At 43.2% G+C, this 21196-nt stretch overlaps 2 protein-coding genes across 3 annotated transcripts; both read right to left on the bottom strand.

Moving 5' to 3' along the window:
- Positions 1–311: 311 nt before the first annotated feature.
- Positions 312–4783, bottom strand: LOC135543515 (uncharacterized protein C7orf57 homolog). 2 transcript variants are annotated; one of them, XM_064970843.1, is made up of 8 exons: positions 4707–4783; positions 4319–4385; positions 3682–3867; positions 3118–3205; positions 2698–2821; positions 2239–2327; positions 1902–2026; positions 312–1647 (listed from the first exon to the last, which is right to left on the bottom strand). In XM_064970843.1, exons 1-8 carry the CDS (start codon positions 4767–4769, stop codon positions 1592–1594), a joined length of 798 nt encoding a protein of 265 aa, XP_064826915.1. In that variant the 5' UTR covers positions 4770–4783; the 3' UTR covers positions 312–1591. The 2 variants fall into 2 exon arrangements, with proteins under 2 accessions (XP_064826915.1, XP_064826916.1); XM_064970844.1 differs by having other exon boundaries at positions 1902–2002.
- Positions 4784–5786: 1003 nt separating this feature from the next.
- Positions 5787–18811, bottom strand: LOC135543056 (four and a half LIM domains protein 2-like). The gene is made up of 6 exons (XM_064970160.1): positions 18727–18811; positions 14502–14689; positions 13217–13391; positions 8175–8344; positions 7420–7606; positions 5787–6306 (listed from the first exon to the last, which is right to left on the bottom strand). Exons 2-6 carry the CDS (start codon positions 14655–14657, stop codon positions 6155–6157), a joined length of 840 nt encoding a protein of 279 aa, XP_064826232.1. The 5' UTR covers positions 14658–14689; positions 18727–18811; the 3' UTR covers positions 5787–6154.
- Positions 18812–21196: the final 2385 nt, after the last annotated feature.

Here is a 21196-nt window from a genome sequence, read left to right as displayed (position 1 = left end):
CGCTGGGGCCATAGGAATACAACACACTGTCTTCACCTTACAAAATAATAGTTTAATCAACAGATATGACATTTAAAGTGGTGTTTTTTCCAAATATATATTGAATGAAATGAATATGCTATCATATTTTGTTGTAATGTAATAAGGCATATGAATAGAATGAATTTGATTGCATATTATTTATGTTCTATAACCTGTAGGAAGCTATGTGATAGTTTTATACTGTACTTGTCAATAGGCATGATTATTAACACTAGTACTGTTCTGACAGTGTAGCTAATTACCGCTTAATCAAGAAAGAGCACGAGGGGTACATGCACATGCTAATTTATTTTAATGACATATTCACTCATCACTTTAAGAAAGATGTGAGAATAACACATTGACTGTGTTAATAAAGTGGACCTATCCATCAATGAAAAACTAGGGAAGATTATTACTGTGTATATTTACTGTGCTAAGTGGAAAATGTCTCCAAGCCACATGTACCTTCAGGTAGTGCTGGGCGAATACCGGTCTGGATCAACATGTCATCTATCAAAAAATGTTTTTTTTATTAAGTGCTAAATAACTGAACAGTTCAACACATTGGACTATTTCAACGTCACTTTTGTCTTAGTTTGGTTGAGAATAAAACCGTAATGAAGAAAGCCTGTTAAAATCATTTGTTGCCATTCTAGTCTCATGCACTAATAATAAAACACATTTGGATCTTGTATTATTCAGAAACATAAAATACAGTTGAATACCACCATACCGTTGTAAACTATAGTGATATAGTTTTGGCCATATCGCCCAGCCCTACCTTCACGTCAAAAGCAAAACCATTTTTACTTCAAAGCAAACAATATCATTGCACGATACAATTGCCACTATTCCCTAAATATATAGAATGAATTGACACCGTTGTTAGAACATCACAAAAGGTTTCTATCTATCTATGGAATCAATGGCCACCATAACTTCATAACACTGAACCATATCCTGGTATGAGATAGAATGAAGTAGATTCATTGGCATTTCTGTCTTCCATTCCAAACCATGTCTGCCTTCCCATGACAAGTGAATCACTTTAGCACCCATGTTTCCATCTTTTTTTGGCAGAGCTCTCGGTTTCCGATCCTATTCAACATGGGAGCTGAAAAGCGTGAGCCACAGACGTCTCCTTTGTGTGTCCGTACAGTAGGCCTTGTTCACAAACAATCTTCACAGCACCGAAACCATTTTTTTTTACACCACAAATAGAAACTCCAGTGTAGAGTTTCATAGTCACACAAATCATCTTCCAATTCAAGAACAATAATATAAACATGACAAGCATCAACAAGCTGTGTCGGTGTTCTGAGAACAACATTACACGGAGTAAAAAAACAAAAGACAAATAAATAAATAAATAAATTAACAGAGACGGTACCGTTGCATAATTACAAAACATAACAGTTGGGATGTACGGTAATGAGAGAAAGTGTGTCACTCAGAGAGAGAGAGAGAGAGAGAGAGAGAGAGAACAGACCGTAGAGTGAATGGTATGTGTGGGTGTGTGTATCCACTGTTGTTTTCTACCCCAGATGGACCTCTTCTGTTCTCCTCCCTATTCCAGATCTTCATCCTCAGGTGCGATGGTGCTCGTCTGTTCAGAGGTCACACCTGAAAGACAACACACACAGGTTGGTCATATGTAATAATGGTATACATTCAAAATGCATTCAATCCCGTAGCCAACCCATGAGTCATGTTTGGCATTAGTCCAGAATTTCCATATGTTATGAAATAAACACTTTAATTGTTTGAAATGTTGTTTCATTTAGCAGAATAAACATATAGTGCTGCTGCTAATTCCTCCAAAATACATGTTGAGGAAAAGTCTGTCAAAGACTATAAGGCTAAGTAATTTGTCGTACTTGAGCAGTCATCCTCGTTGGTGGACTTCTTCTCATCCTCTATGTAGCCAAAGCTCAGCAGCTTGGACATGCTCACGGGAGCAGTTTTCTTCTCAACGGACCTGTCCATAGTAAAATCACTTTGACTGAGAGGTTGGAAATTCAATGGTGTTAGTGGTTATGTTGAATTTATAACTTCCAACATTACACAAATGATATACTACACCGCTTATAAAGGTTATACAAACATATCACATACTGATACACGCATATTTCAGCATGTTGGTATTATTAAGCGTGAAGTGAAATGGAATTCCAGAATGAATAGTAGATGTGGAATACAGAGGCAGAAACTCACGTCTTCTTGTATTTGTTGATCTCCATATAACCACCTTGGCTTAGAGACATGTTCTCCATTTGGCTGGATGCATCAGTGACTGTGGGGTTCTGCACACAAGAATACAAACCAGCTCAAACCAGTCGGTCAGGCCCAGTACAAGAATACTCATTGTATGAAGTATACGAGCGCATGGAACACTTCTAACAATGAAATGGAGGACCGAGTAAATAAATGGATGAAGATATGATGACCACAGCAATCTGGTTGGCAGTCAAACAAATGAAATGTTGTTACAGTACACTGGTGAAAAACAAGGCAAAGAATTTCAACAGAAGTCAACCACCCCGATCCCTTTCTGAACGTATTGACGGAGTCAACTCAAGAGATGAACTGAGGACAAAATAAAGGGAGGGGAGGATGGTAAATGATAACAACTGTGTCAGCGATGAGGGGGTTTGTTGGGGCCATTGAATTCACCTTCTCTTTATAGCTATCACTCTCCCTTTCCCAGGCTGAAATATCATCAGTCCCGAAGGGAGCAGCTAGAGGTTGCCTTTTGCCGTATCCTTGACAATCATCAGGGGATGCCGCTTTACTTCCGCTGTAAAGCACAAAACCATTGTAATACCCCTACATTGGCCACTACTTTTGGCCAAGAGGCCATTTGAGAACCCTGGCTTGGATGACTAAAGGTACACCACCAAGAGTCAAGATGTAACTTCCCATTCGAAACATGACCTGTTCATCTGTTTTCAAGACACATACAGACATGACATGATGCAGAATGTTTTCTTAGGCCTGACATATTGTTCCGTGATCCCACTTTAGAAAATGAGACATTCCAATAATATTTTCATCAAACAGAGCCAACGAACCAACGGGGTCCGGGGTCCTTACCTCTGAGATTCAGCTGAGAACCAATCAGGCGAGTTGTAGGATTTATTAGGCCTAGCCTCCTCCTTGTTGTCCTCATGCCACAGTAAACCTGTGGAAGGACACATAATACAAGGTACTTAAAAGTAGGAACATGACTAAACATGAATTCATGTCTTTCGAAAAGCAGTCTTTTTTCATTTCCTCTGGGAATTCAATGCCTCTCCCCTATTTGACCTAGGTATTTTTGGGTGTATGTATTGATGTGCAGGCTGCGCATGTCGTTCTGTCCTTGAGCTGTTTGTGTCTATTAATGTCATGAATTATGTCACGTTTCATGTTCTGTGTGGAACCCCAGGGAGAGTAGCTGCAACTTTCGCAACAGCTAATGGGGATCCTAATAATATACCAAATACCAAGTGAGTTGAGCATGATATATAGAGCAATTCACTATCATTTGAACTAGCTAATATTATTACAGCCACACTAATCTGTGTCCTATGAGGACATAGTAATGACCATGTACCAAAGTGTAAAGCATGCATCTACTGTAAAGCAGCACAAAGCTATGTCACAAAACATTGTTACCCTTCTGTCCCCCTCCTTTGGCAAGTTTAACATAGTCGGAGTCGGAGTCGAATATTCCCACACGCCTTCCGCTGGTCCTGGCCTCAGGAGCACCCTCAGTGGCTTCCTGGCACAGCCCGGGGATCTGGGAAGTGGGTCCCGTAACACCGTTGGCGGGGGCTTGGCCTGGATAGCCTGTCTTTACGCCTGTAATAAAATGATTCGGTTTTGAATGGGTGTTGTCACCAGCACTTAAGCCTGCATTTACAGGCAGATGACGTAACTGCCCTGGCTGGCTAGAGAATTCATGGCCTAGATGTAAAAGCTATATTGAGTGATATAGTGTAGCCTCCCTGTATGTAAGCATATGAAAGCCTCGAAATTCGCTGCAAGGGAGGTAGCTAGTGCACTTTCCCCTGCAACCCAAAGGTAACTGGTTCAAGTACCACCTCAGCCATTCCTCAATTGCTACATTTGGTGGAAGCAGAGGGATAAATCCACACTCTCTCGGTTCTTTTTAGGAATACTCTGCTTAGAGGTCTTGCCCTTTATGGCACAGGAGAGTTTGCTTAAATGCAAGGATACTGTATTAGTTGGCTCAGATGTCCAGTTAACTGACTACATGCAGAGGCTAAAATACGTTAGCAAGCGAGCTTACCACCAGGCTTGGTCCGTCTGTGGTTGGGAGCAGCACTCATTTTGGCTGATGATGATTCCAGAATTAGCTGACAGGGTAAAATAAAAAGACAAGAAAGTTGCAGCGTCAGTTAAATATGCAAGATAAACTATGCTAGCAGCTCTCACTATATGTAAACCACACGACAATCGGGTATCCCCGTTTCAGACACAGGGGGGAGAGGCACACACAACCTTTGTTCAATGCTAGTTAGTGGGATAGCATCCTTTAGCTAGCTAGCTAGCTAGCTTTACACAAAAGCCATCAAACGAGCACGACTGGCTAACAGGTTATCATGTCATGTTGGTAATCGCACAGAGAGTAATGCAATGTTCAGAGAGGAATTTTAGGTTTAGAAAAGCTATCTTACACAATTCGTGTGCCGGTGAGCGTGAAGACCTCGATATGGATGGTTAGCTAATGCGGTTAGCATTTCCTGCTGCACATTCCATGTACATCCGGTCATGTGGTTGTATTTATTATTTATAAAGAAAACACCCAAAACAGAAATATCCTACCAATATACATTACACATGTTCATACAATTATTTATTACAGTTACAATAAACCAAAATGTATAAATAGATTGACTTCAATTAGGAGACGTTCGTGTCTTTTGGATTTGTAATACTGTAAATTAGAATTTTCATTTATTACAGAAAATTTTCATTTTCTTCACCTAAAACCAGCGCCATACATCTGTACAGGACCATGGACAGCAACCTCGAACAAGCCACAGCGTCACCCTGAACCTTTTCAGAACCATGGACAGCTCATCCTACAACCCCACCAGAAATAACATCTTCCAGACCCAGACCAATACATTTGAGAGATTGACGTACTGGAGGCAGAAATGAGTGATTTCCCCTTAGATAGGTCAGCTGCAAAGTCAAAATTGACTATATTGTAAAAATTCATAACAAAAATTTGCTTTTTGGTCGTAATTAAAGGTTAGGGTTAGACATTAGGGGTTAATTACTTTGTGGCTGTTACTTTGTGGCTGTGCCAGCTAGTGACCACTCTGCAGAGCTGCCTCCAGAACAAGATTCATTAAGACAAAAGCTAACCTGCAGCCAAGACCAGGACAGATCCAGGCCCAGGCCCAGGCCCTCGCCCTTAGGCACTAATGTTCACATCACATATCTCCTTTATGTGTTTTTGAGTGTTCAAGACGCCAAGAGTCCATTTCCCCCCCAAGGGGTGTTTGTACCGCTGGATGGAGTCAGGGGTAAGCCATTCATGGGGGTTGTAGGTGTGCTTCCCAAATGCCACCCTATTCCCTATGCCACCCTATAGTGCACTACTTTCGACCAGAGTCCATTGGTTTTATTGTTGTCTTTACAGATTTGGAACAAAATGAAATGTCAGAAAGATCAGTCTATCAATGAATTGCCTTTAAAATACTTTATTTCACATTTAGAGTGCAGGTACATGACATGTTCTCGTTAGATTTCACTGCTATAATGAAAAGTACAACTCCTGTTATAGTTGTGTCACGGATGATTATCCTAACATACAACACAATAGTTAAACGTTTCAATGGTAACAAACCACAGACAAAGTTGTTATTTTGTTTAAAATACATCAAAATTATATCTCTCTTTCTAAGAATTTAATGCAATTTGTGCTCAATTCATCAGACAACATACTGTATCAATCTGAGGCCGGTGCATGCAGAAAGCCCTTTGGGTTAGTCTGAAATGTATATTATTGAATAAATATATCATTCTAATATAGGAATTGTTAGTAGGAGTAGGCCTATATTCTCTTGCATCTTTGCCATCTCTGGCTTTGACGCTTCATCCTGGCACACAGCATTTAGACGTATTTGCCACACTCGGGACACATGATCTCATCGCGGGCCGTCAGAAAGCCCCTTCCCACCAGGGAGATGGAGCACTTCTTGCAGTTGAAGCAGTTGTTGTGCCACTGGCGCTCTTCAAACGAGATGTACTTGCTGCCACCCAGACCTGCACAAGCAAGACGAGACAGGCACAGAGAGGGAGGGATGGAGAAAGATGAGCGTGGGAACACTGTCCAGCGCATTTCCTTATAAATTACTCCGGATCACTAAAGTAATAATACTCTAATAGATAGTGAGTAAGTACATTTTTCTGGAAGGAATTCAAAACCCATGATCTGAGTGCCATGTTTCTATAACAACAGATAAATAGATCACCTGACTAGTTAATATGTAACCTCACTGTAAGTAAGGAACCTTGAGTTGGGGCCATTACTACAGAATGATTTGAATAGGAGTGAATAGAAGTGGAGAGTATGGAGTGAAAGGATAAGGAACAAGAGTATTTCAGGCAGGGTTTTTTGTCACATTGTAAGGAAAAAGTCCTGGTCCTAGTGACATTTTAACACAGTACACTTTGTGTGTGACTAGGGTGTACAAAACCTTTCTAATATTGAGTTGCACCCTGTTTTGCCTTCAGAACAGCCTCGATTCCTTGGGGCATGGACTCTACAAGGTGTCATAATCGTTCCACATGGATGCTGGCCCATGTTGACTCCAATGCTTCCCACAGTTGTGTCACGTTGGCTAGATGTACTTTGGGTGGTGGACCATTCTTGATACATACAGGAAACTGTTGGGCGTGAAAACCCCAGCAGCGTTGCAGTTCATGACACACTCACACCCGTGCAACTGGCACCTACTACCATACCCCGTTTAAAGGCACTTAAATATTTTGTCTTGCCCATTCCCCCTCTGAATGGCACACATACACAAGCCATGTCTCAAGGGTTAAAAATGCTTCTTTAATTTGTCTTCTCCCCTTCCTTAACACTGATTGAAGTGGATTTAACAGGTGACACCAATAAGGGATCATAGCATTCGCCTGGATTCACCTGGTCAGTCTGTCAGGGAAAGAACAGGTGTTCCTAAAGTTTTGTCCACTCAGTGTATAGTTAACTAATCATAGAGGGGTAAATCCTAACTTCTACTAATGTTGAACTTTCACTTAGTCTCCCATTGACATCCATGCATGACTAAGTGAATATTTCACTTAAGTGAAATTGGCTCCAGAGACTACAGGTATGTGCAAGGATGAGCCAATGTGAGTGATCATACGTACCACTAATAGGGGTGGTGCAGGTGGCACACTTCTTGGCATACAGGTTGCAGAAGCAGTTCAGGCAGTAGGCAAAGTCGTCCCGAGAGGTGAACCGCTGGCCAGACAGTTGCTGCTTACAACCGGTGCACAGGAAGCAGTCCTTATGCCACGGCTGATCGCGATAGGTCACCCCGCCTGTGGTGATTGGCTACAGGAGACAGAAACAGGAAGTGACAAGTTCAACCACCAATCAATAATTAGGTACCATCAATACCTATGAAGGTATTTGACCATGGGAAAAAGTAGTACTGCATAATGCAGGTTCAACTGATTTGAGGTGAACTTCTATTCATCACAATCTTTGTTTTGTGTGCACAAGGAACCAGTTTTAAATGCTGACAAAAAATGTTAATAAATGTGAATCTGGAGAGGAGCAATCCATTTTAACACAGAACTCTCCAAAAGCATACATTCTGATACAGTACACTCCATTTAAGCACACTCCAGTGGGTTATATAGGGCTCCCGAATGGCATAGCATTCTAAGGCACTATGTCTCAGTGCTAGAGGTGTCACTACAGACACCCTGCTTCAAATCCAGACTGTGTCACAACCGGCTGTGATTGGGAGTCCCACAGGGCGGCGCAAAATTGGCCCAAAGTCATCCGGTTTTGGCCAGTGTAGGTCATCATTGTAAATAAGAGTTTGTTCTTAACTGACTTGCCTAGTACAAAAAAAGGTTAAATATAAATATATATATAAAACAGTATATACTACCTTCTTGCATTGGATACACTGCATGGCAAACTGCTTCTCGTAACAGGGCACGCAGTAGTTACTGTTGTCCTTATGGATGAAGTTCTTGGTGCCGATTGGCTGCTGGCAGTGCTGGCAAGTAAAGCAGGTCTCATGCCAGCTGTTGCCCTTATGCTCCATCTTCTTGGAGCCTGCGAGAGGGGAGAGAGAGAGGAGAGAGAGAGAGAGAGAGAGAGAGAGAGAGAGAGAGAGAGAGAGAGAGGAGAGAGAGAGAGAGAGGGAGAGAGAGAGAGAGAGAGAGAGAGAGAGACAGGGGAAGTGAGAGAGAGAAACAGTTGAAGTCGGAAGTTTACATACACCTTAGCCAAATACATTTAAACTCAGTTTTTCACAATTCCTGACATTTAATCCTAGTAAAAATTCCCTGTTTTAGGTCAGTTAGGATCAACACTTTATTTTAAGAATGTGAAATGTCAGAATAATAGAAGAGAGAATTACTTATTTCAGCTTTTATTTCTTTCATCACATTCCCAGTGGGTCAGAAGTTTACATACACTCAATTAGTATTTGGTAGCTTTGCCTTTAAATTGGTTTGGGTCAAACGTTTTGGGTAGCCTTCCACAAACTTCCCAAAATAAGTTGGGTGAAAGTTTGGCCCATTCCTCCTGACAGAGCTGGTGTAACTGAGTCATGTTTGTTGGCCTCCTTGCTCGCACACGCTTTTTCAGTTCTGCCCACAAATGTTTTATGGGATTGAGGTCAGGGCTTTGTGATGGCCACTCCAATACCTTGACTTTGCTGTCCTGAAGCCATTTTGCCAAAACTTTGGAAGTATGCTTGGGGTCATAATTCGTTTGGAAGACCCATTTGCGACCAAGCTTTAACTTCCTGACTGATGTCTTGGGATGTTGCTTCAATATACAGTGCCTTGCGAAAGTATTCGGCCCCCTTGAACTTTGCGACCTTTTGCCCCATTTCAGGCTCCAAACATCAAGATATAAAACTGTATTTTTTTGTGAAGAATCAACAACAAGTGGGACACAATCATGAAGTGGAACGACATTTATTGGATATTTCAAACTTTTTTAACAAATCAAAAACTGAAAAATTGGGCGTGCAAAATTATTCAGCCCCTTTACTGTCAGTGCAGCAAACTCTCTCCAGAAGTTCAGTGAGGACCTCTGAATGATCCAATGTTGACCTAAATGACTAATGATGATAAATACAATCCACCAGTGTGTAATCAAGTTTCCGTATAAATGCACCTGCACTGTGATAGTCTCAGAGGTCCGTTAAAAGCGCAGAGAGCATCATGAAGAACAAGGAACACACCAGGCACGTCCGAGATACTGTTGTGAAGAAGCAGGATTTGGATACAAAAAGATTTCCCAAGCTTTAAACATCCCAAGGAGCACTGTGCAAGCGATAATATTGAAATGGAAGGAGTATCAGACCACTGCAAATCTACCAAGACCTGGCCGTCCCTCTAAACTTTCAGCTCATGCAAGGAGAAGACTGATCAGAGATGCAGCCAAGAGGCCCTTGATCACTCTGGATGAACTGCAGAGATCTACAGCTGAGGTGGGAGACTCTGTCCATAGGACAACAATAAGTCGTATATTGCACAAATCTGGCCTTTATTGAAGTGGTAAGAAGAAAGCCATTTCTTAAAGATATCCATAAAAAGTGTTGTTTAAAGTTTGCCACAAGCCACCTGGGAGACACACCAAACAAACATGTGGAAGAAGGTGCTCTGGTCAGATGAAACCAAAATTGAACTTTTTGGCAAAAATGCAAAATGTTATGTTTGGCGTAAAAGCAACACAGCCCATAACCCTGAACACACCATCCCCACTGTCAAACATGGTGGTGGTAGCATCATGGTTTGGGCCTGCTTTTCTTCAGCAGGGACAGGGAAGATGGTTAAAATTGATGGGAAGATGGATGGAGCCAAATACAGGACCATTCTGGAAGAAAACCTGATGGAGTCTGCAAAAGACCTGAGACTGGGACAGAGATTTGTCTTCCAACAAGACAATGATCCAAAACATAAAGCAAAATCTACAATGGAATGGTTAAAAAATAAACATATCCAGGTGTTAGAATGGCCAAGTCAAAGTCCAGACCTGAATCCAATCGAGAATCTGTGGAAAGAACTGAAAACTGCTGTTCACAAATGCTCATCATCCAACCTCAATGAGCTCAAGCTCTTTTGCAAGGAGGAATGGGAAAAAGTTTCAGTCTCTCGATGTGCAAAACTGATAGAGACATACCCCAAGCGACTTACAGCTGTAATCGCAGCAAAAGGTGGCGCTACAAAGTATTAACTTATGGGGGCTGAATAATTTTGCACGCCCAATTTTTCAGTTTTTGATTTGTTAAAAAAGTTTGAAATATCCAATAAATGTCGTTCCACTTCATGATTGTGTCCCACTTGTTGTTGATTCTTCACAAAAAAATACAGTTTTATATCTTTATGTTTGAAGCCTGAAATGTGGCAAAAGGTCGCAAAGTTCAAGGGGGACGAATACTTTCGCAAGGCACTGTATCTACATCATTTTCTTACCTCATGATGCCATCTATTTTGTGAAGTGCACCAGTCCCTCCTGCAGCAAAGCACCCCCACAACATGATGCTGCCACCCCGTGCTTCACGGTTGGGATGGTGTTCTTCAGCTTGCAAGCCTCCCCCTTTTTCCTCAACGTAACAATGGTCATTATGGGCCAAACAGTTCTATTTTTGTTTCATCAGACCAGAGGACATTTCTCCAAAAAGTAAGATCTTTGTCCCCATGTGCAGTTGCAAACCGTAGTCTGGCTTTTTTTATGGCGGTTTTGGAGCAGTGGCTTCTTCCTTGCAGAGCGGCCTTTCAGGTTATGTCAATATAGGACTCGTTTTACTGTGGATATAGAAACTTTTGTACCGGTTTCCTCCAGCATCTTCACAGGTTCCTTTGCTGTAGTTCTGGGATTGATTTGCACTTTTTTCTCCAAAGTACGTTCATCTCTAGGAGACGAAACGCGTCTCCTTCCTGGGTTGTATAAAGGCTGCGTGGTCCCATGGTGTTAATACTTGCGTACTATTGTTTGTACAGATGAACGTGGTACCTTCAGGCATTTGGAAATCTCTCCCAAGGATGAACCAGACTTGTGGAGGTCTGTAAAAACATTTTTTTGAGGTCTTGGCTGATTTCTTTTGATTTTCCCATGATGTCAAGCAAAGAGGCACTGAGTTTGAAAGTAGGCTTTGAAATACATCCACAGGTACACCTCCAATTGACTCAAATTATGTCAATTAGCTTATCAGAAGCTTCTAAAGCCATGACATAATTTTCTGGAATTTTCCAAGGTGTTTGTGTTTAAAGGCACAGTCAACTTCGTGTATGTAACTTCTGAACCACGGGAATTGTGATACAGTGAATTATAAGTGAAATAATCTTTCTGTAAACAATTGTTGGAAAAATTATTTGTGTCATGCACAAAGTAGATGTCCTAACCCACTTGCCAAAACTACAGTTTGTTAACAAGAATTTTGTGGAGTGGTTGAAAAACTAGTTTTAATGACTCCAACCAAAGTGTATATAAAGTTCTGACTTCAACTGTAGATATAATAATATAATTGAGATCAGAGAAACAGGAAAATCTGGTTACATAGGGACTGATCTTCCAGAGTAACACATTGAATAATGACATCAGTAGTGGTACGTGAGCTGGCTCCACCAAACTATAACAGACCATCCCCTGTCCCGCTTGACTGCTGCAACGACATCATTTAACACAAACTCCTAACACCTCCTAGGAGGTGGAAACTTGGCACCCATGATTGCACCAAATAGACTTGCTAGTAGCCAAATCCTACTCAAACCTCAACTCAGTTAGATGTCTGGCAAATCTGTCAACTCTTTCCCCTTCAGTAGTTTCCTTACCCAAATCAAATCAAACTTTATTTGTCACATACACATGGTTAGCAGATGTTAATGCGAGTGTAGCGAAATGCTTGTGCTTCTAGTTCCGACAATGCAGTAATAACCAACAAGTAATCTAACTAACAATTCCAAAACTACTGTCTTATACACACAAGTGTAACGGGATAAAGAATATGTACATAAAGATATATGAATGAGTGATGGTACAGAGCAGTATAGGCAAGATACAGTAGACGGTATCGAGTACAGTATATACATATGAAATGAGTATGTAAACAAAGTGGCACAGTTAAAGTGGCTAGTGATACATGTATTACATAAAGATGCAGTAGATGATATAGAGTACAGTATATACGTATACATATGAGATGAATAATGTAGGGTATGTAAACATTATATCAGGTAGCATTGTTTAAAGTGGCTAGTGATATATTTTACATCATTTCCCATCAATTCCCATTATTAAAGTGGCTGGAGTTGAGTCAGTGTGTTGGCAGCAGCCACTCAATGTTAGTGGTGGCTGTTTAACAGCCTGATGGCCTTGAGATAGAGGCTGTTTTTCAGTCTCTCGGTCCCAGCTTTGATGCACCTGTACTGACCTCGCCTTCTGGATGATAGCGGGGGGAACAGGCAGTGGCTCGGGTGGTTGTTGTCCTTGATGATCTTTATGGCCTTCCTGTAACATCGGGTGGTGTAGGTGTCCTGGAGGGCAGGTAGTTTGCCCCCGGTGATGCGTTGTGCAGACCTCACTACCCTCTGGAGAGCCTTACGGTTGTGGGCGGAGCAGTTGCCGTACCAGGCGGTGATACAGCCCGCCAGGATGCTCTCAATTGTGCATCTGTAGAAGTTTGTGAGTGCTTTTGATGACAAGCCGAATTTCTTCAGCCTCCTGAGGTTGAAGAGGCGCTGCTGTGCCTTCTTCACGATGCTGTCTGTGTGGCTGGACCAATTCAGTTTGTCTGTGATGTGTATGCCGAGGAACTTAAAAATTACTACCCTCTCCACTAACTGTTCCATTGATGAGGATAGGGGGTGTTCCTCTACCTGTACCAGTAGATTGTGTACTGGCTAAATCCAACGGAGAGCCCCATTCACTGACCCCCCCCCCATCCCTCTGTCAGGCCAGACATTTCCTTACCTGGCATGATGGTCTTCTTGCACTCGTGGCACTTGGAGGAGTACTCGTTGGAGTAGCACTCGGTGCAGAGCAGCTGGTCGTCCTTGGTGGAGAAGGGCTTGTCCACCAGGGAGCGGCTACACTTGAAGCAGTGGAAGCAGTCGTCATGCCAGTGGCGGTCCTTGTAGGACAGGTCCTGAAGAAGGAGGATGGGACAGAGACTAAGGGTCAGGTGTATCTCCATTCACCTCGTTGCCTCCTTTTCTGGGATAATGGACATCTGCGTTTTTACTGAATCTAAGGGCCACCAGTCTGTTAAGATTACCATGCCCTGTGTTCTAGTGATCTGCCATAGCAGTGACCTCAACTCAACTCCTATCTGCTGGAGGCGTGGTGACAATGGATGTGTGACAACATGTGCCTAATTAGCTACCAATTTAGATGAATGACTGAATAATGACTGACATGGGAGCAGGGGTGGCATTCACAGCTATGGGTTAGATAAACTGAAAGAGGCCTAGGACGGATGACTGACTAGCTGCTACAGGGGACAGGGACATTCGGCACAGATGAGCCCCCCCCCTCCAGGCCGATCCAGGGGGAGTGACAGTCATCTCATCTGTGACACTAATGACCATGTAAAGTGACAGAAATTGCTGGGAAAAAAACCGCACGGCAAGAATGCGAACTTAGAAGGCCACAAGTTCCAAGTTTCACACTTTATTAGACATATGGACAGGATACACGTGGTGTTGCCTGTCCCACGAAATGCTTACTTGCAGGTTCCTTCATGCAACAGCGACAATAGATAAAAGATGGGAATACGAACATAAAGTAAAATGGCAGTAGAATAGAATAAACAGGATATAAGTACAAATCATGAAAGCACAATGTATCGTCCAATATTTACACGTGTATAATGGAAGGGGGGGATTGGGGGGCAAGTGTTTAAATTGTGTAGTATTAAGCAGTCATAATGGGAGTCTGGTTGCAGCAGTTGTGACGTGTGTGTAGCTTGAACGTGTATGTGTGTGTGTGTATCTGTGTGGGTGCATGTGTGCTAAGATGCTGAGAGCCGGTGTATAGTGGTATGTCCTGTGTCCCTCTAGGTCAATGACTGTGCCTGGGTCTGGGGTATTTGTGTTTTAATTCCATCGACTCCTGTTCTAATTCCAAGTTCTGTTTAACACCTGGGTAATAGAAATGAAGTGAATACTAGTAGGAAGGAATACAAGCTATTGCGGTGTAGAGAATTTGGGTACTGGTAAACTCTACTGTACACCACCACGTTTAGTGGACCACCTACCCTGCTGCTGCAGCCAATGGACTTCTTGCACTCTTCACAGGAGTTAGAGTAAAGGTTCTCGTAGCACTTCACACAGTAGGGGTTCTCTTCCCTGAGCACATACTTCCTCCCAAACAGGGACTCCTTGCAGTAATGGCAGTCGTAGCGTTCCGCCATTTTGGATCAAATCTCTTCCTTTGCTCTCTTGCCTGTAAAAGAGGACATTAACATTTAGAGTCACCCAGTTTCTTCAATGGGAGACTGAGTGAAAATTTGACTTAAATTGAAGTTTTTCCCCTGAGTGAAAAATTGGTTTCAGTGTTACATGATTCTTCCATTTAAAAAAAAATATTTTTAATTTAATTTTTACTTGAGTTTATTTAGTAAATATTTTCTTAACTATATTTTCGGCATTGCTGGTTAAGTTCTTGTAAGTAATCATTTCACGGTAAGGTCTACTACCCCTGTTCTATTCAGCGCATGTGACAAATCAAATTTGATTTGATTTGGAGCAACATGTGATGTATTTTAATAGTGGATTGGTCTCAATGACCATGAGACTACAAGGTCAATGTGATGTAATGACATAATGAACTCGACTATGACATATAAGGCTTACTAACGTAGCGAAAAATAAAAGTATCTCTGTGGTTCAATCAATGGACCAAAATTCAAGTCACGATGAGACCTTGGAGAAGGAAGTCCGCGAGAGTAAATTGGTTACGCAATCAGCTGCTTTGGTGAGCTATCGCATCAGTTGTATACACGTGGTGTTGACTGTCCCACGAAATGCTTAAGAGCTTCACATTTAAAGTGGTAGAATGCTGTAATCAGCCAGAAATGTAAATAGTTCCCACACACTGGTTCAATAAAATGACGTTGAACCAACATGGAATAGACTGTGGCAGTCTAATCTGTGGCAGTCTTTGGTCCGGGGTTATTTTTAGTAAGTCTATTTCTATGAGGTAGACGCCACGGGAGGCTGGTAGCGCCTTAATTGGGGAGGATGGGCTTGTGGTAATGACTGGAGCGGAATAAGTGGAATGGTGTAAAATACAAACACATGGTTAGATGCCATTCCATTCGCTCCGTTCCAGTCATTATTATGAGCCGTCCTCCCCTCAGCGGCCTCCTGTGGTGGCCACCCCGTGGTACACAATACAACACTGCAGAGGAGCAGAGTTTGAAGGAATTGACAATGAGGTATGCAGTGATGCATTTAATTGCGTATCTCTTTCTTATAATAGGAGACTTCATTCCACAGGTTGTTTCTGGCAGAGGTTTACGACAGCAGTGGATATTTCTAGGCCTCTCTCCCTCTGTGCCTCCCTTGTCTTCCTCCTCTCTCTCTGTTTTGGAATGGACCCGGATGATCCACCATCTCAGGATGACAAGATGAAGTATTTGGCGCAGCTGTTGGCCGGGGCAGGGAGGCGGTGTGCTGGCGTTGATGTCCATAACTCAATAAGAGGAGTTTGGAACAGAGCGACATACCTCCTCCTCCTCCTTCTCCTCCACACATATACAACCCTCAACGTAACTCCTTCTCCTCCACCCACACCACAACCCTCAACGTAACTCCTTCTCCTCCACACACACCACAACCCTCAACGTAACTCCTTCTCCTCCACACACACCACAACCCTCAACGCAACTCCTCCTCCACACACACCACAACACTCAACGCAACTCCTTCTCCTCCACACACACCACAACCCTCAACGCAACTCCTTCTCCTCCACACACACCACAACCCTCAACGTAACTCCTTCTCCTCCACACACACCACAACCCTCAACGTAACTCCTTCTCCTCCACACACAACCACAACCCTCAACGTAACTCCTTCTCCTCCACACACACCACAACCCTCAACGTAACTCCTTCTCCTCCACTCACACCCTCAACGTAACTCCTTCTCCTCCACACACACCACAACAACCCTCAATCAACGTAACTCCTTCTCCTCCGTAACTCCTTCTCCTCCACACACACCACAACCCTCAACGTAACTCCTTCTCCTCCACACACACCACAACCCTCAATGTAACTCCTTCTCCTCCACACACACCACAACACTCAACGCAACTCGTTCACCTCCACAAATGGAATTGAGTGATTTTGTGATCAAGATCGAAGTGATCCCTACTGTAAATAGAGACATGCACTTCACAAATACTTAGATTCCACAGTGATATTTATGGTTGATTTGCAGGTTCATTTGATCTGTCAAGGACAATTGAAGAACTTTGAAGTCTCAGGAAATTCAATGAAACCTGCATTGCAGACCTCATTCACCAGCACATTGACATACTTCCTTCCCCCTGTCATCTAGAATAATCAGAATAGTGTTGGGTATGAGACGCAGATAGATCTCTGTCATGACATGTAGATACTTCCCATTTTCAGAATAAGACATGAGCGTAGTTGTGACACACTGTCACATGCAGTAGCCTATAACAATCCAAATCTAATTTCAGTTGGCTTCCTGTCCCATTTCCCTACCACAACAAAGACCTCAATTCATCCATTACCAAATCAGAGTCAGGCTCAAAACCTTTGTCAGGTGTTAGTAGTAGTTTAGACCCTTTTACTAACAATAAATGGATTCATACATTAAGCCCAACGAGATCTCATTTCCCCTCAATCTCCTGTCTAATTCAAGGTCTACAATGGATCTCTATTATTGTAATTGTAATTAGTCCCTGGACCACCATTTGTTGCTTTAGCCATAATCTCATTGCAGGGCCGTAGAGTCTTACAGGCCACACAAATTGTCACGACAGTACCATGACACCATGACTAATAAGAGATCATGATGAGTGACTCCAGGTCCCCTACCATGGATGGGCATTCCAAAAACGTGGCCCTTCAGGCAACTGCCCAGCCCACCCAAACCTCCATCTCATTTCATCCAGCCACACTGCACTGATTCCTGTATTTAGCCGCTATTTGTTTTCGAAGACTACTTACTCTTCAGCGTTCAGTCCATCTTCAGCGTTCAGACACTCGAATGTACTTGTCCTCTTGCTCAGTTGTGCACCTAGTCTTTAGACTAGTTGAGTATCTGGAGCGTCAACATTTGTGGGTGCGATTACAGGCTCAAAATGTCCAGAAACAAATCATTTTCTTCTGAAACTCATCAGTCTATTTTTGTTCTGAGAAATGAAGGTTATTCCATGTGAGAAATTTCCAAGAAACTGAAAATCTCATACAACGCTGTGTACTACTCCCTTCACAGAACAGCGCAAACTGTCTCTAACCAGAATAGAAAGAGGATTGGGAGGCCCTGGTGCAAACCTGAGCAAGAGGACAATTACATTAGAGTGTCTAGTTATAGACTAGAATAGAATAGACTGACGAGTTTCAGAAGAAAGTTATTTGTTTCTGGCCATTTTGAGCCTGTAATCGAACCCACAAATACTGATGCTCCAGATACTCAACTAATCTAAAGAAGGGCAGTTGTATTGCTTCTTTAATCAGCACAACCGTTTTCAGCTGTGCTAACATAATTGCAAGGGGTTTTTCTAATGATCAATTAGCCTTTTAAACACAAAGTGCCATTGGAACACAGGCCTCTGTATGCCTATGTAGACGTTCCATTAAAAATCAGCCGTTTCCAGCTACAATAGTCATTTACAACATTAACAATGTCTACACTGTATTTCTGATCAATTTGATGTTATTTTAATGGACAAAGAAATGTGCTTTTCTTCCAAAAACAAGGACATTTCTAAGTGACCCCAAACTTTTGAACGGTAGTGTATATTCCACGTTGGTTCCAAGTAACTTCACTGAAATTACGTGGAAACAACGTTGATTCAACCAGTGTGTGCCCAGTGGATAGTTACTGATAGCTATTGATATCTGTATATACCAAAGCATTTGAAACTAATCTGAAACAAAATGCATCAAGCAAACATCAACCACCTAATTCCAAAATAAAAGGATGCGGGTTAGCTCCAAAGCATCGCAAAGTTTCACAAATCCAAAAAAGCTAATTTGCTGCCAAAGAGAACAAGCTCTAGCCTGAAGAAAGCATCTGCAGCTCAGCCTCAGCTGTGTGAGTGGCTGCAAGTTAGCAAGTGAGACGGAGAGCAGTGGAACAGACAGAAATAAACAAGCGGATGTCTAGAATAACCAAAGGAAGTGTAAAAAAAAAAGAGAGTAGACCAGTAGTCAGTTACCAGAACAGTGGACCAGAGCCAGAGTAGAGAGAGAAGTGTCCGGAGAAATGTCCTCCTACCTGTGAGTGTGGCAGCCTCAGCCTGTGTGCCTCTTGCCAGAGGAGTCAGAGCAGACAGAGAGTTGAGGGAGAAGACCAGTCCTCGTCTCTGCTTGATTGGTTTAAGAGGAGCAGTACCCGGGGACTGTGCAGTGGGGTGACTATGGTGGGCCGGACCACTTGATCTGAGGCTATAAATATAACGTAACTACTGAGCTACACTGGAGCCAGAACTTTACATCTCACCACCATCAGACAGACAGTGGCCTTTTTTGGCTTCACTGTATATTATAGAGAATACTGTCACACAGATACACAGGCATGCCCACACAAGCACACATGCAGTCACACATGCAAATGATTATACCTGATCTACCATCCCTCTCCATCCCATTGACAATTATTTGAGTTATTTTTTTTAATGAAAAAAAAAATGTCTGCTACATAAAACGCAATAGCTCTAAAGAGAAATATAATGTTTCCAAACAGTGGACTCTCAGTAAGCTCACTTCATCCGTGGCCTCTGGAAAAAGGATTTGTGTTCCGCTCCTGTTACTCACACTCCACTCCAGGAGAGGTTTGATATCTCCAATGGACACAATGGCCCTGACAGACAGACTGGAATGGCTTAACATGGCCTCAAGAGGCCTCCTGTCGACCTGCGTCTAATATGCTCGAGGAGGACATTACTGATTATTCTAGGTTCCCCGAGAAAAACAAAATCACACGCAACAGGGCTGCGCGAGTTCACCATGTCAGGGGAATCAGGTGGAGCTGAGGAGGGTTTCAACTTTATTCCTGGAAGGCTATGGAATGGAAACAGGCTGACGTTCAACGCCAGCCCAGCACTTACCTGACTGGTTCAAATAACCAAGGTTCAGACTGACTACCATGATTAGTTTATCATTTGAAACAAGAGTTAAACCGGTGTGTTTCATTCCTGATGGATGATCATGAAGACTACATTATTTGTTCTCCGTCATTTGTGAGCTAGAATCATCAACACCAGGCCGCTTGTGTCTCACAGCCAATCCCTCGCCATCGTTATATAAAGCTACTCCAGTTGTAGCCATTAAGGCTGGGCAGGGAAGTGGATGGGATACTGTCTGATGGGAGGTGTAGAGTAGAGGGTGTGATACTGTATGATGGGAGAGGTAGAGTAGAGGGTGTGATACTGTCTGGTGGGAGAGGTAGAGTAGGGGTGTGATACTGTCTGATGGGAGGTGTAGAGTAGGGGGTGTGATACTGTCTGGTGGGAGGTGTAGAGTAGGGGTGTGATACTGTATGATGGGAGGGGTAGAGTAGAGGGTGTGATACTGTCTGGTGGGAGAGGTAGAGTAGAGGGTGTGATACTGTCTGATGGGAGGTGTAGAGTAGGGGTGTGATACTGTATGATGGGAGGGGTAGAGTAGAGGGTGTGATACTGTCTGGTGGGAGGGGTAGAGCAGAGGGTGTGATACTGTATGATGGGAGGTGTAGAGTAGGGGTGTGATAGAGGGGTGTGATACTGTATGATGGGAGGGTAGAGGGTGTGATACTGTCTGATGGGAGGGGTAGAGTAGAGGGTGTGATACTGTATGATGGGAGAGGTAGAGTAGAGGGTGTGATACTGTCTGATGGGAGGTGTAGAGTAGGGGGTGTGATACTGTATGATGGGAGGGGTAGAGTAGAGGGTGTGATACTGTATGATGGGAGGGGTAGAGTAGAGGGTGTGATACTGTCTGATGGGAGAGGTAGAGTAGAGGGTGTGATACTGTCTGGTGGGAGAGGTAGAGTAGGGGTGTGATACTGTCTGGTGGGAGGGGTAGAGTAGAGGGTGTGATACTGTATGATGGGAGAGGTAGAGTAGAGGGTGTGAGACTGTATGATGGGAGGGGTAGAGTAGAGGGTGTGAGACTGTCTGATGGGAGAGGTAGAGTAGAGGGTGTGATACTGTCTGATGGGAGAGGTAGAGTAGAGGGTGTGATACTGTCTGGTGGGAGAGGTAGAGTAGAGGGTGTGATACTGTATGATGGGAGAGTGTAGAGTAGGGGTGTGATACTGTCTGATGGGAGGTGTAGAGTAGGGGTGTGATACTGTCTGATGGGAGGGGTAGAGTAGGGGGTGTGATACTGTCTGGTGGGAGAGGTAGAGTAGAGGGTGTGATACTGTATGATGGGAGAGTGTAGAGTAGGGGTGTGAGACTGTATGATGGGAGGTGTAGAGTAGAGGGTGTGATACTGTCTGATGGGAGGGGTAGAGTAGAGGGTGTGATACTGTATGATGGGAGGTGTAGAGTAGAGGGTGTGATACTGTATGATGGGACGGGTAGAGTAGAGGGTGTGATACTGTCTGATGGGAGAGGTAGAGTAGGGTGTGATACTGTCTGATGGGAGGTGTAGAGTAGGGGTGTGATACTGTATGATGGGAGGGGTAGAGTAGAGGTGTGATACTGTCTGGTGGGAGAGGTAGAGTAGAGGGTGTGATACTGTATGATGGGAGGTGTAGAGTA

The sequence above is a fragment of the Oncorhynchus masou genome, chromosome 7 (genome assembly GCF_036934945.1).
Source record: "Oncorhynchus masou masou isolate Uvic2021 chromosome 7, UVic_Omas_1.1, whole genome shotgun sequence".
In the NCBI taxonomy this organism is placed as follows: domain Eukaryota; kingdom Metazoa; phylum Chordata; class Actinopteri; order Salmoniformes; family Salmonidae; genus Oncorhynchus; species Oncorhynchus masou.
The sequence above is the reverse complement of the archived record's forward strand: the minus strand, read 5'-3'. Positions and strand labels throughout refer to the sequence as shown.

Excerpts from the sequence above, each read along its gene's own strand:
- LOC135543515 (XM_064970843.1), bottom strand. The coding sequence starts at position 4,769 with ATGCTAACCGCATTAGCTAACCATCCATATCGAGGTCTTCACGCTCAC. Across the intron at positions 2,822-3,117 it reads TTCTCAGCTGAATCTCAGAG|CGGAAGTAAAGCGGCATCCC; the intron begins GTAAGGACCCCG and ends TGTGCTTTACAG. Across the intron at positions 1,648-1,901 it reads CAACGAGGATGACTGCTCAA|GTGTGACCTCTGAACAGACG; the intron begins GTACGACAAATT and ends GTTGTCTTTCAG.
- LOC135543056 (XM_064970160.1), bottom strand. The coding sequence starts at position 14,657 with ATGGCGGAACGCTACGACTGCCATTACTGCAAGGAGTCCCTGTTTGGG. Across the intron at positions 13,392-14,501 it reads CCATTGGCTGCAGCAGCAGG|GACCTGTCCTACAAGGACCG; the intron begins GTAGGTGGTCCA and ends CTCCTTCTTCAG. Across the intron at positions 8,345-13,216 it reads CAAGAAGACCATCATGCCAG|GCTCCAAGAAGATGGAGCAT; the intron begins GTAAGGAAATGT and ends CCCCTCTCGCAG.